General features: G+C 28.9%; 2 protein-coding genes across 2 annotated transcripts in view; one reads left to right on the forward strand and one right to left on the reverse strand.

Moving 5' to 3' along the window:
* Positions 1 to 1,055, forward strand: LOC113383346 (RNA-binding protein Musashi homolog Rbp6-like; the record flags this gene model as incomplete). The annotated part of the gene is given in 2 exon segments (XM_026621615.1): positions 1 to 391; positions 394 to 1,055. Coding segments are annotated over 2 exon segments (801 nt in total), but the record flags the coding sequence as incomplete, so codon positions are not given.
* Positions 1 to 12,464, reverse strand: part of LOC113383345 — a gene marked incomplete in the record, with an annotated part of 146,681 nt that extends 134,217 nt beyond the window's left edge. Inside the window, 2 exon segments of the mRNA XM_026621613.1 lie at positions 7,997 to 8,247; positions 12,032 to 12,464. Of these exon segments, the coding sequence (XP_026477398.1) occupies positions 7,997 to 8,247; positions 12,032 to 12,362 (582 nt within the window).
* Positions 12,465 to 13,944: the final 1,480 nt, after the last annotated feature.

Here is a 13,944-nt window from a genome sequence, read left to right on the forward strand (position 1 = left end):
GGTACTGTGACCGAGGCAGTCATAGTCAAGGACACCAACACGCAGCGTAGCCGAGGCTTCGGCTTTGTCACGTTCGCCGACCCCGTCACGGTGAGCAACATCTTCAAGGTCCCCGTACATGCCATTGACGGCAAGAAAGTCGACCCCAAGTTCGCAAAAATTAAAACTCAAGCCCCGAAACGGGCCTCACCAACCGGATTGTCCGAGAGGAGTAATAAAATTTTCATCGGCGGCGTCAGCCAGGAAACTAGCAAGGAAGAAGTCGAAGGCTACTTCATGCAATTCGGCAGAGTTACAGAAACTGTGCTCTTGATGGACCATCAGACCAAAAGGCACAGAGGTTTCGGTTTCGTGACCTTCGACAACGACGATGTTGTAGACCGCGTGTGTGAAATCACTTCCACACGATCAAGAATAAAAAAGTCGAGTGCAAAAAGGCTATGAAAAAAGAAAATTTATCTCCCGTGCCTCAGCCAATAACGAAACAAGTACAAGATATCAAGCTAGCACATGCTGCAGCACCATTGATGTGGGCCCCACCGGGAATCAGTCCTATGGCTCTGATGGGAGCTACGCACATGCAAGCCTTGGTCGGAGCCCCATACGGTGCTATGCCCCCATCTTTATCAAGTCTCCGATATGCCCCATACGCTTTACCCGCCAGCCCTAATGTTGGTGCCAGTGCACCCCCGACACAGGATCCTTATCACGGTTTCAATTTGGCGGGAGTGAATATGTCCAGTTTCCAAGGAGTAGACTGGGGAGCTATGCAAGGGTTGCCAATGTACGTCCCCGCGCCTTAAACTTACTTCAGGTACAATAACGGTAGAAACTCATCGGCGACTTTTGTCGTAATTATTAATATTATTTATATAAATGATGTACTGAGATAAATGACGAAAATCGCCAATGAGTTTTTAACTGAATGCATTACTCATTCCATAGTATGCTTATTATTATCACAAACACGTAAACATGAGTATATTTTTTACTAATAACCGAAAATGTATATAATAACATTGGACATGTACATATTTAAACCTTTCACGTCATTTCGATTGTTGCCATATATAATGTAATTTGTACGCATTTAATTAGTTGTATGTATCATTTTAGTTGTAACCTTTACTTATCTACTTATCTTCCTTTATACTTATATAACCATACATATCTTTAACAATACTCGTATAATTAATGTGTGTATGATTACAAGTTTGGAGTTATTTTTAAAGTAAGTTTTCAAAAAAGCAATAAGCGCATTATATTCTAGCATAGGTGATAGATAGATAGAGATATATTTATATACGCATAGTGTACTTATTGGTAATTATTATAAATGCTTCTGTATTTGTAGAGCAGTATTATTATTAATAAGGTCGAATCTCATTAGTGGTTAAGTGATTTAGCGTCGAACTTGCTTGTTTCGTTGGTTCACGTTGGCCGACATGTATTTTGATTCGTTTGTCGGCCGACTTCAACACGGTCGCCACAGATGGCAGCGCTAGTTTTCATACAATTCGAGTATATTTGGAAGTAGGCGCGAACTCATTGTGATTTTGAAAATTCCATTTTATAAATTATCATATTTTTCTATGAAATAAAAAAAAACGATTTTAGAATCTCGAGATCAATGAAACAGAATGATTAATGACTGATTTTAAATAGATTAGCAAAAGAAACAGCTGATTTACATGTGCAGTATAAATTCAAATGCACAAATCAGTTGCTTTTGATGTTTTGTTTTAAAAACCTAATTTATAATTTGTAGATTTTAGTTTTCGTTTAAATTGTGAATGCCTTTTTGTATACTTATATATATACATACATACATACGTACATATAATTTGTATATTTGATATGTATATATACTTTTTTTTTAAGAAATATGGTAGCTATGTGTATATTACAAATTCTATATGCTTAAATATATATATATATATATATATATAATATATATATATTGTGTATGTATTTATATAAATATACATGACATATGAAGTACATGTATGTTAAGTATTGTACGAAAAGTATTATATAGTTTTTGTTTAAATGTCTTTAATTTCATTTGTATCGTTTAAATAACCTAACTACATTCTTGCATTGTATCTTGTATGTAGTTAAAATAAGTAATAAACATAAAATTACTCCTTTATAATAATGGGATTTTTATTATATTATAATATGTGATCATGTTTTCTTTCTGCACTTTAAATAACAGTTTGATATTTTGGTTTTGAATTGTATATATCATTGACTAATATACATATAGAAATACACATCAACTTTGGGACGGAAGTTAGTGGATATGTGTTGAAAATTACAGTAATTAATGCTTCATAGAATCATTTGTTGTCTAATTTTTCATCAATGTAATGTTATGTTTGAATACATTCACATGAGCATTTTAGAGTTGTAAATAAACTGTTTGGTCTTTGTGTTTGCATTTGTCGATAATAGGATCAAGCATTCCTAGGTTGATCGATGTTCGAGGAACAAATGGAGACTGAAGCTGAGGTAAAGGTGTAGTCAGTATTATAAATTTGCTACCAAAGCAATTGTAATATTATTTCTGTAACATTTATTAAACTACTAAACGCTATATTTTGAATGCCACGTAATATTATTTTTCATTTGCAGTTAGTCAGTAAAATGGTACAGTAAATTTATTTAATACCTTTAGCAATTACTTTGGTTTTATTATATATTTTTAAAAATTACATTAAATTTGTATTTGAGTTTAAAATTTTTTTAAATAATTTTGAAGACAATTTGCATTTCGACATTCACATACACTACAATTTTTTGTAGATAATTTTCAGGAAATAAAATATGATAAATATCAAAATGTGTCTTATTTACTTGTATTATATATATATATATATATATATATTGTATATTATTTATTATAAAAATATTTACTTATGAAATTATTTGTTCTAAAACTTCAATGTTTATTTGAATGAAGTTATTTAATTAGTCGACATACAAAATTAGGAGAGATCATTTATGTCAGCAGTGAAAATAGTTCAGGTATTAATATTATATTCAAATTATTTTAAAAGAATTTTCTAGTATAAAGGAATTTTAGAATTTCCCAAGAAGTTCTCAAAATAACTGACATTGATTTTGCTGTATTGCTGTAAATTTGAATAAAAATGGAACAGGGTTGAAGTTATATTCTTTTGAATATCAAAAATTAAAATTAGTGAAACACATATGTGAGCATATGTTATAAATAAGATTTAAGTTATTTAAAAATGAATATCGATTCACACTGAATGTTTAATTAATATTAACACGACTCATATATGAGATAATAAGAAAATTTATTTGATTTGGTGGATTGTTTTAAGAAGTGTAATTTGAGACTAATAAGTACACCTAGTTGGATATAGCATATTGATATCAAGTTGAATTATAACTGCTAGACAGAAAGCTCATTTTAATTTCCAAAGTGATCATTTAATATTTAGATAATTTAATTAATTTCTCACTCAAGTTAGCAATTGATACCTGTCTTCAATGAGGAATATAATCGTCCATCTATGAGAAAACCAAGAGCTTCAGGCATGGTGAGTATATTGCAAAAAATGTATACTAATAAAAATAAAAAAAGTAATCAACAAATTCTTTTCGAAGTGAATAATTATTTTCTATTGCAAATGCGCACATGCGAAACAAAGTAACTGTATTGTCACGACCTATTTAATACGAAATAATTTTTTCATTCCTTTTGATTGATGATGGATTTGAAGCTAGATAATGGATTAGAACTCATTCTCACTATGCTGGAAGAGTTTGTGCACAACGGGATTATAAATTACTTTGAATCAATCGTCAATGTACCTATTTATTAAAAAAAATAGGCAATTTGAAACGCATTCAGGACTGGTATATAGTCGTAAAAGTAACAGTTTAGTAATTTCACTTATTGTATTGCACGTCCGATTCAAGAAAGTAGAGAATATGACAATATGATGTGATCGGTGTCATACATAAGTTTCTAAGACATTTGCTACAACTAGAACAAGAAGAAAAAGAACTAATATATCTAATTGCTAATATTTGTAGCAATTAATTTATATAAATTAATATATCAAAAAATTTCCAAAAGTTTAGGTTCAGGTACTGAAAATACACCTGATGATTGGTGGGGGAAGGGGAGTAACTTTAAGTATCACTAATAATAAGAGAAAGGGAGCTCCAAAAATCCTTGCGTGATTAATGGACGCTCCCCTAATAGTAAGTTATTAATCATAATGTTTTTAAGAGTACAGAACAAATTTAAAATTAAAAACAATCAAAAAGTTATTATTCTAGCAGATGATGAAGTAGGGAATCTGAATACTGGCACGTGATCATTAGCCCACCAAATAATTCAATAAAAAGAATGATTAAAGAACATTATTTCACAAAATAGCGACTAAAAGAAATTACAACTTTTTTATATTCTTGATTTTTTTAAAAACAGTAAAATTTGAAATTTGGGGATGAGCAGAATTCTATAAGAAGTCTATAAGAAACTTTGTAAAAATTTCAAGTAAAGGGTACAGTAAAAGTTGAGAAATGGTGGGTATCGTTTCGAAAAAGACAGTTTCGTGAAAAAAATCGTTTAAAGTTTCATAAAGGAAGGAAACAGTGGAGGATTATTATGCTTCATCTCCAAAAATAATTTAAATTTTGAAAAACCTGTTGTACACATATTCTTGAATAGTTAAAGCCTGGAAATATAAAATAAAAATCGATTTCTTAAAACTTCTAGACTAGAATACCACCCTAAATTTACTTGCAAGCTACCATTCTTCCAAACAATATATCTGAAGATTGAATATTTAATTTATTTATTTAATCGGCAGTAGTGAAGTAACAATTGTTACTACACAAACTAAATAGATTGTCTTTCTGACGATTTCAAATAGCACAAACTAAAATATTAATGGAATAAGTGATACTATATTTATATGTTTATCAACAGTTGAGTGATTATTCTTATAAATCTAATATGTTTTTCAGAGTAGTTTTTTTTTTAAATCGCCTAGCAATTTTTTAAAGGAGTAAGTCTAATTCACGAATTTAGTTCTAGGGGTAGCCTTTCCCCTTACGCTTATTTCACATTGAAAACTTATATTAATTTAAAGAAAAATGTTAATGTTGACTCATACGTCATACTGATTCAACAATTAATTTATATTTTTAATACGCAGTAGTAAATAAATCAGCAGTAAAGTAACAATTGTTATTAAACTATATTGAATGAGACTTTCGGTTTCCAAGTGTGAAAGATTAATGGAATATACTTATTGATTAAGTTTCAGGGGTAACCTTTCCCTCTATATTTTACGCTTAAAATTATTGATTTAATGAAAAATGTTAATAGTGACACCCCTATGTGAGTTCAGCACGCAAATACACCCCTTCATAAGTTACAAGCTAAATACAAAGCCATTCCTCGAGGGAGAAATATTTAATATTACGCGCTTGACTAATTTATAATAAATGTTGATAGTAATGAAAAACATAATAGGTATAGAACGCTTTTCTTGATATATAAATTTACAATGCACGCAAATCTAACAACGATTTTTGTAAGTGTTAATTATTAATTTTCCTCAAATAATAATATTGTAAAACTGCGGGCATACCATGGAAAAATTTAAGGGTCCATTTTCTGGATAATAAAGCTATGTATTTTACTGGTCTCTTCTGTTGAGAAATGGCAATAGTTGGAAGCCACAAACTGTGCAAAAGCTAAGTCTTTGGTGTTTGATCAAGTGTTTTTCCCAATATTAACTTCTAAAATCTAACCTCCAAATGGTACAAATATAAAATATAACATTAGTTCGACTTTACGTTTATATTATCATAAGTGCAACTATCACAATTTGTTGTCACTTATGAAAATCGTGGTTTAAAAGAATAATAATTAGCTGATTTGCTATAGTAAATTTTTATTACAGGGTGTCCCGGAACTTAATGTCAAGCTAAAAACGGTGATGGTATTGACCATAACTGTCCTAAAAAAAAATTACCCCACGTTGTTTGAAAATTATGAGCTTTAAAGTTCAATCTAGAACTCCGGTGAAATTGTGCTAATTTTTCGATTATTTTTGTTAGTTTTTATTTCTTTTGTTCATTATAACCATGGATTCATAATCTGCAGTCAAAAATAATGACACAATTGTCTTAAGTGTTTAAAAATTAAGACATTTAGTTGAAGTAAAAATTTATTTTTTTTAAATTGGCCGACTTTTTTTTAATTTGTTTTTTTCGACTTTGTATACAAGTACGTTAGTCATATACACTTTATCAATCAACTTTACAATTTTATGTTATTGGATAATAAGTATATAGGCACCATATTTTTTTTAGTTGGGATTTTTTGCTCTATAAATTAGAGTCGACTTAGAGAAACCCTTTAAAAAAATGTACTGTTGGCAAGTTTCAACAAAAGTTGGCGCATTTAATCAGGGGATTGTAAAATAGTAAAATACTTGATAGTTTCATTATAAATTTTTTTGAGTAAAAAAATAAAAACCTAATTTTGACATTATTTCTGGAAATACATTTTACTCACAATCAGATCAAATGTTTATTATTACACGTATAAAATCACCATCATCAGATCAAATGTTTATTACACACGAAATATCACGAAGGGGAGGGGGGGAAGGTTAGTAAGATCATAAATAAATAAGTATAAGATGAGTAAGATATCACGTATATTTATTTTTTAACGTTCAAAAATTTTACGATTTTTTCTAGGTACTAAAAATACACAATATTGTGTGGTGATGGCGGGGGGGGGGGGGCAATTTTAAATATCATCACGTATCGCAAAGGAAGAGAGGGGTCCACAAATCCTTAGAATTTGCCCACCTGATTAATAGTAGCCCCACCATCTACAATGTGCGAGAAAATTTGAATTGAATGTGAGCGAAATACGTTAGCCGTTACTGTGTCATTTTTATATTTTTATTTTTTCACTAAAATTTTCTTAATAATAATATCAAGTATTTTACCATTTTGCAAGCCTGAATAAATTCGCGAACTTTTTATAAAACTTGCCAAGGCAGATTATAGAACCTTTTTCTAAAGGAGGGTCTTTCAAAGTCGACCGATTAAAAAAATAAAATAAATTCATAGTACAATAAAAATTTTTGTTGAAAAATGGAGAATTTTTTTATTGATTCTTGACAATCAGAAAAAACAACCGTTTTCTATCAGTCATTGTTATGAATTATAATGTCAAGTAAGAATCTTCTTCATTGAGAGATTATCCCCTAGTAGTAGTAGATAATTATCTAAGGCTATAATTTATTTTAAGTAATTAAGTCTTCAGGCCATTTCTTCTTTAGGCGCCTTGTTGGGGTGTGGTTAGTTAAAAATGAGGAAATTGTATCATTATTTTTGACTGCGGTGATAAAAAATTAACAACAATAACCGAAAAATTGTCACAATTTTACGAAAGCTCTAGGATGCATATTAAAAGCTTATAATTTACAAACAAGGTGAGATAAATTTTTCTCTACTAATTTTTCAAGATTATTACGATTAAGACTATTACCCCGTTTCGGCTTGACTTTGAAAATTCTCGAACGCCCTATATATAGTGTTAGAAGTATCGAGACAAAAGATCGATATTGAGTACTTTGAAAAGTATCTAATCAAAATATCGACGTCAAAAAAATATCGTGGCGAAAGTATCGATAGTACTCAATATAGAATTTTGAATACTTTTCATAAAAATCAAACATAAGTGCAACAAAGATCTAAAACTAATTAAATATCATATCACAATATTAGAATGAATTCTATTGCTTGTATCTGATGTTTTAAATCAGAATCACCAGATAATTATTCGAACCAATGTTATATTTAATGAATTCTGCTACTCATCATAAAACTACATTTTGACTTGACTAACATTTTATCAAAATTATAAGTTTTAGCAAATTCAAAAACTTATAACATCAAATATATCTTTTTTATCACTCACCTCCTCCAATCCTCCTTTAACTCCTTGCTCATTTACAACTGCTAGCCATTGCTGCAGCACTTCACCAGAAATGACTTGGTCGGCATAGAGCCAATGGAATAGTTCGTTAACCCAGCGCACACTTGCCGCATGCGGACCAGCGCACGAAGGCGGGGGCGTCAGGTGGCTGGCGGAAGACGATTTTCTCAACTCCGGACCCGGAGATTTTCTACTGAGGCGCTTGCGGGTCGGAGGAGTGGGTGGAACGTAACCTAGATAATAAGATTCGATTGTAGTAATCATAATTAGAAAATATTTTATTATATAGTAAGGCAATGAAAATATCCAAAAATTTCACAAATGAAGAATTGAAAATTTATTTTGGAAGATTACATAATATATTTTTTTACAACTCAATTTAAAATTTGTGTTTCAATGAGTATTTTGGATTACATTTTATAAGCGGTGGAGAGTTTGTTATCTTAAGGCAGAGGTTCCCAACATTTTTTGCACCGTGGCGAGAAAAGATTGTTGCGCTGTACTCAACTGTTATTATCAAATGTATAAAAAATAATGATATTTTGTTGAGTTTCTTGAAAAGAAATCAGAAAAAAAATATTTTTATTGGTAGTATGTTCCATTCGCCGCAATTGATAGATCAGGACATACTCTGGCATGGCATTTCGCAGTTTAAAATTTTCTTGAAAACGTAAACTTCAAATTTACAGATTCAAAAGCCACTATTTAAACAACGTCCATTGATAACAGTTTACCGTAATCAATTCCCATACAGTTATATTTAGTGAAATATTCTGTAATATTCTCTATCTGGTTCAATTATCATTGAATTCATTATTATATGCAATAGTATATTAAATAATCTAAACAGAAAGACTATATGCTATAAATAAAATATTTTCTTGAAAACATATGGAAGATTTAGTAGCCATTATTAGAGTTAGGGAACTTTATGGGCTTATCAGAGATAATGCAAAATTAGCACTTGAAAACAAAATCTTGATTTATAAAACGATAATAGTTTCTATCTGGTTATAAGGAATAGATTTTTGGGGCTGCTCCAGCAAATCAAACGTGGCAATAAAACTCTACATGATGATCTGAAACCCTATAAATAAAAAACAAGATCCACTAACACAGGCCTACAATTTTTTTTTTTTGTTTGGCGCATCAAATGTTAGAGCTGATCCTTATAGTATTTTTTGCGCTGATTTCAAATCTGCAAACCATTTTTTGGTATCAGTTCTAGTTTGGAACTTGGAAAAAAAATGCCGAAACCAGATCCATTCTAGGTCGTCACGGAAAAGAACTTTTCACAGTGTCAACTAATGTCCCAACTAAGGCCGAATGGGTCTTGTAATTTTGTATGTACGAGTAGGTATGTCTCATTCAAATAAAATTCTGAATTGTATTACTATTTTTTACTTTCATTCCTTATATATCATATATATCATATCTTGAAAACTAAAGTTCATAGAAAAAAAACAATGTCATTATGAAATCAGCGCCCCAAAAATACTTAAAGCATTAAAATCGTTTGCACCATTTTCTTTGTTGGCCTGTGATAATCATCATCACAAATTAGAAAATCACCCCAATTTACTCGTTACTCCATATACAAATATAGAATATTTCAGAAGATTCTTACAGAATTAAAAAGACAAAAAATATGGTCTATTAACTTGACCCAATAAATTGTATCTATTATAGTAATTACCCACTGAGGTAACTACTTTTTATAATTATATTTAATTAATGTAAATCATAATAAGTCATAGAATGTAATTGATGTTCTGATTGTTATTAATAAGAAATAAGAAAAAAGTCCTTGTAGAGAAAACTCTCATTGCTAATGAGAATAAGAATCGTTCATATTGTTTTAGATATCTGTAATTATTTAAAGAAATTCTTTATCTCTAACATTAACATCCAAAATTCAATCTAGACTCATTGAAAAGCTTTGAAACATTGAAAGAGAACAGTTGGTATTATGTTGATTTACTTTTTTATATTGCATTACATTTTTTTTTATTAAAGATACTTGTAAAATATTAATCGCCATAAATTACTAGATAGTAGCTGCATATTTATAATATAAATATTTTCGAACTACTTGTAAATATTATGCAAACATTGATTGGATTATCGTTGAACAACAAATAACACGCAAATGAGAAAAAACCACTCTGATTAGGAGAATATAAATAAATAGTCTGAACAATATGAATATATATCAATTATATTATTATTTTATTGAATAAAATTATGAATGATTTCTTATATGTTTTTATAAATTTTAAAGAACGCTTCTTTTAAATTTTTTACATATTTTCATTCAAGAAATAGATCATATTGAAACTTATCGACATCATAATTATATACGCAATTACAATTGTATACTTCTATGAATTGATCCAAAAAAATCTTGGTTACAAAAATTATGTTTGATGAAATTATGGACATATTGCAATATGTAAAGGGCTAGCATGCGATGCTTTGTGTGGCGAGGTTGCGTTGTTCGAGACCGCACTTCGGCATCCTGACATCAGGCAGCAACGATGTCCATTTTCACTTGAAAATATAAATCAAAAAATATGTTTCCAAATGAAAATAAGCCCATTTTTGGGCACTGCGTTAGAAATGGTAATAGGAAATCTATCACACTATTTTTTCCTGAATCGAATCGGAGCATAACTCTGCTCACGGGCCTGACCTGGTGCAGTACCACCCATTATTTTATATTGCTATGGTTTATGAAAATTGGAAGCCCAAAAACTACTATTTTATCTTGAAACAAGAATATTTTTCCATTCGTGGGGTAGTATTTTCTTGGCAAAGCGCGCACTAATTTTAAAAATTCAAGAGCCATTACATAGAAAGTAGTATTTGTAAATGTTAAGCAATTAACCTGAATACTAAAACCACCATAATATAGGAAAAACAGACCTAAATCGTTCAAATGCAAATTTGCTACACAGTTGGTGTTAAAACACCACTCGCTATTCGAATTAATTAAAAAACTTTAGAGCATTTCAATAATTATAATAACACAATACATTTTTTATATTTATCAGGATAATAATTATTTAAATTGAAAAATACAGTATAATGTCTTAAAATCGTTTAGAGATTTGGAACTTTATTTTCATTGGCTGAGATGAAGAACTATTTTGTTTGAGTAAAACTCAAAATTTTATTAGAGAAAGTACAGACAAAATGGCATCGTGTTTTGATTTTTTATTATATTTATTAACTTCCAGTAGGGTAAGTTATAGTAATCGCAAAAAATCGAAAATGAAAAAAAATAAAGATTTTCAAAAAATTCAAATTTTCGAAATTTCATCATTTTCAGAAAAAAAAATTTTTGAAAATTTTCAAAAAATATCAAAATAAAAAAAACGATCTCTTACAAAAATTTGAGAATATTTCAAAATTTGAATAAAAATCGAATATTTTCAAAAATTTTTAAATTCTCAAAAAATTAAGAAAAACAATTTTTTAAACAAATTCCAAAAAATTTCAAACTTCTAAAAAACATTTCAAGATTTTAAAAAAAAGTCTAAATTATCAAAAAAAAAATCAAATATAAAAAAAAAATAAACAAATTTCTTATAAAAGTTGTTTGTAGAATAGTTCGTTGCCTAATTTTAAAAGCACTTATAAAATTACGGAATGTATTTATAATAAAAAATCTATTTGAAATTATTCAAAACAATTATTGATTATTTTCATTTCTCGAATGTTTATGTCGAAATTACGATACGGGAAGTTCCAGCAATTTGCCTTAAGTTTATTAATAAGGCTATAAAAAACTTCAATAGTTTTTATTCAAGTTAGATTAATTGAGTACCAGTAACAGTTTTTAAATTAAGTTGGAACTAAAAGAAAATATTTTTAAGGAAAAAAGCAACCCTTTATAAGAACCACTTTGTCCGTACTATATGAAATTTGAGGTAAAGACATCCTGAGATATTAGATTTTAAGACATTTACATATAATAATAATAATTCTAATAATTAATATAAATAATTCAATTACCTGATTTCTTTTTCTGCACAACCTTGGCTTCAATTTTGCTTTCCACAGATGGCACTGCCACCGCTCCAACTCCTCCATTCTCTAATTGTGTTTCACCAACTTTGTCACCATCTGTTTTCTTAGCAATTGCATCTTTAGTCTTAGCATCCTCAGTGGCACCAATTGGCGTCTTTTTCACAAATCTGTGATAGACAAATTTTCCTAGCCAGACTAGGAACAAGGCAACTAGGGACCAGCAAAATATCAACATGGCTATTGTATCCATTGTTAGATCTCCTGCTCCTTCAAAACTACAAATGAAATCGTCGATTTGATCAGCAAGATCGTCCATCGCAATTCTTGGCCATCATTGAGGTAATAGACCCAGCGTTTTAATCCAAGAATTTTTTTTTTAGATTTTTTTAGGACTTATTTTGTTATATTTATATTTTTTCGTACAAAATTAATAGTTTCTTTGGAAAGAATTGTCTCGATATTTTTGTCTTTTCAAATATTTGTCAGTAATATATTTATATCCTGACTTAATGACTATTTGTCAATTAATTCAACAATATTTTAACAATTTGGCAAGGATATAAATTAATAACTATATATTCCACTTCAGAACTTTAATCAACATTCCCAAATTTTAATAAATTAATTCTTATATAATTTTTTTCAATAATTGCTTTTTAGTTATATACAATTTAGAGTTTTAGTGTAATTTTTTTCCAGAACCACAAGCACTAAAATATATCAATTTTATTCTAAGAAAAACTGCACTTGATTTTAGGCAAATAATTTCATTATATATTATATTAATCTTATTTTTAAATTTTTAGACTTATGTAATTGTATCACGTCTGATTTTATAATAAAATTTTGGTTTAATTTCCATATAATTTCCTTGCTTATTTATTTGGTACAATATATTATATTTAATTTATTGCTATTAATATTTGATCAATAATTCAATATTGGGATATATAAATAAATGCTATTTTTCGTATTTTTCGATTAAGTTCGTCGTTCTATATTGTGTTATTTTTGTATATATTTATAAATGTAATTTCCTTGAATTACATGAATAAATAAATTCTATTGCTATTTATTTGAATATGATAGTGTAAAATTGCTTTTCTTATTTTTCATTTGCACTTTCTTTTATTGGGAAATGTTTACTTCGTGTCCTTCCAGTTTCAAAACCTGTAAAGAAATAATCTTGAATTAATATTAATATTTATTTACTTATTAATTTAAATTGATTGAAATTTATTTGCTAAAGCAATGGTAAAGAATAAATTTAATTCACTACTACAACTAGTTTATTCTGGAGTTTTTTGCTGTTTTTATATTATTTAACTTCCATAAATAGAAGTTTTATACGAGTCATTTGGTGTAAAAAAATGCTATTACTGTACTCCGGAAATTCTGAAAATTGGTAATCTTATACATTTCGAGGCGCTCTTTACGGATTTCAACTTTGCCATCTCAAATTTTTCAGCAAGTTGCCGCCATATTGGAAAAATGGCGTCAAAAACCAGTTTTTTTTAAATATCTCCTTTGAGGCTCATTTTCTTCGCCAAATAATCATACTTTTTTATGATATTTAATTTTTTTGGCAGATGCATAATATCTATATGTCAATATGCATATGTGCAATATGCATACATATGCACGTACTACCTATATAAACAACATTTAATATACAACTATTTTACAAATCATATCTCAAGAAAATTTGTAAGGCTCTTATTGGAGACCTTCAAATTTGACCTTTAAATTTTTTAATATTTATGAGTATGTAACACTAAAAATATAATTAATAGTTGTACAAATTTATCGTAATTTTCATGTTCTGGTCATATTGGTTCTAAAAACTGAAGAGCAGCAATATAATATAGTTTACTACATACAAGTTGATTAATATGCAT

Source organism: Ctenocephalides felis, unplaced genomic scaffold, assembly GCF_003426905.1.
Source record: "Ctenocephalides felis isolate EL2017-DRISC unplaced genomic scaffold, ASM342690v1 CF-g0.4_SCAFFOLD_03570, whole genome shotgun sequence".
Classification (NCBI taxonomy): domain Eukaryota; kingdom Metazoa; phylum Arthropoda; class Insecta; order Siphonaptera; family Pulicidae; genus Ctenocephalides; species Ctenocephalides felis.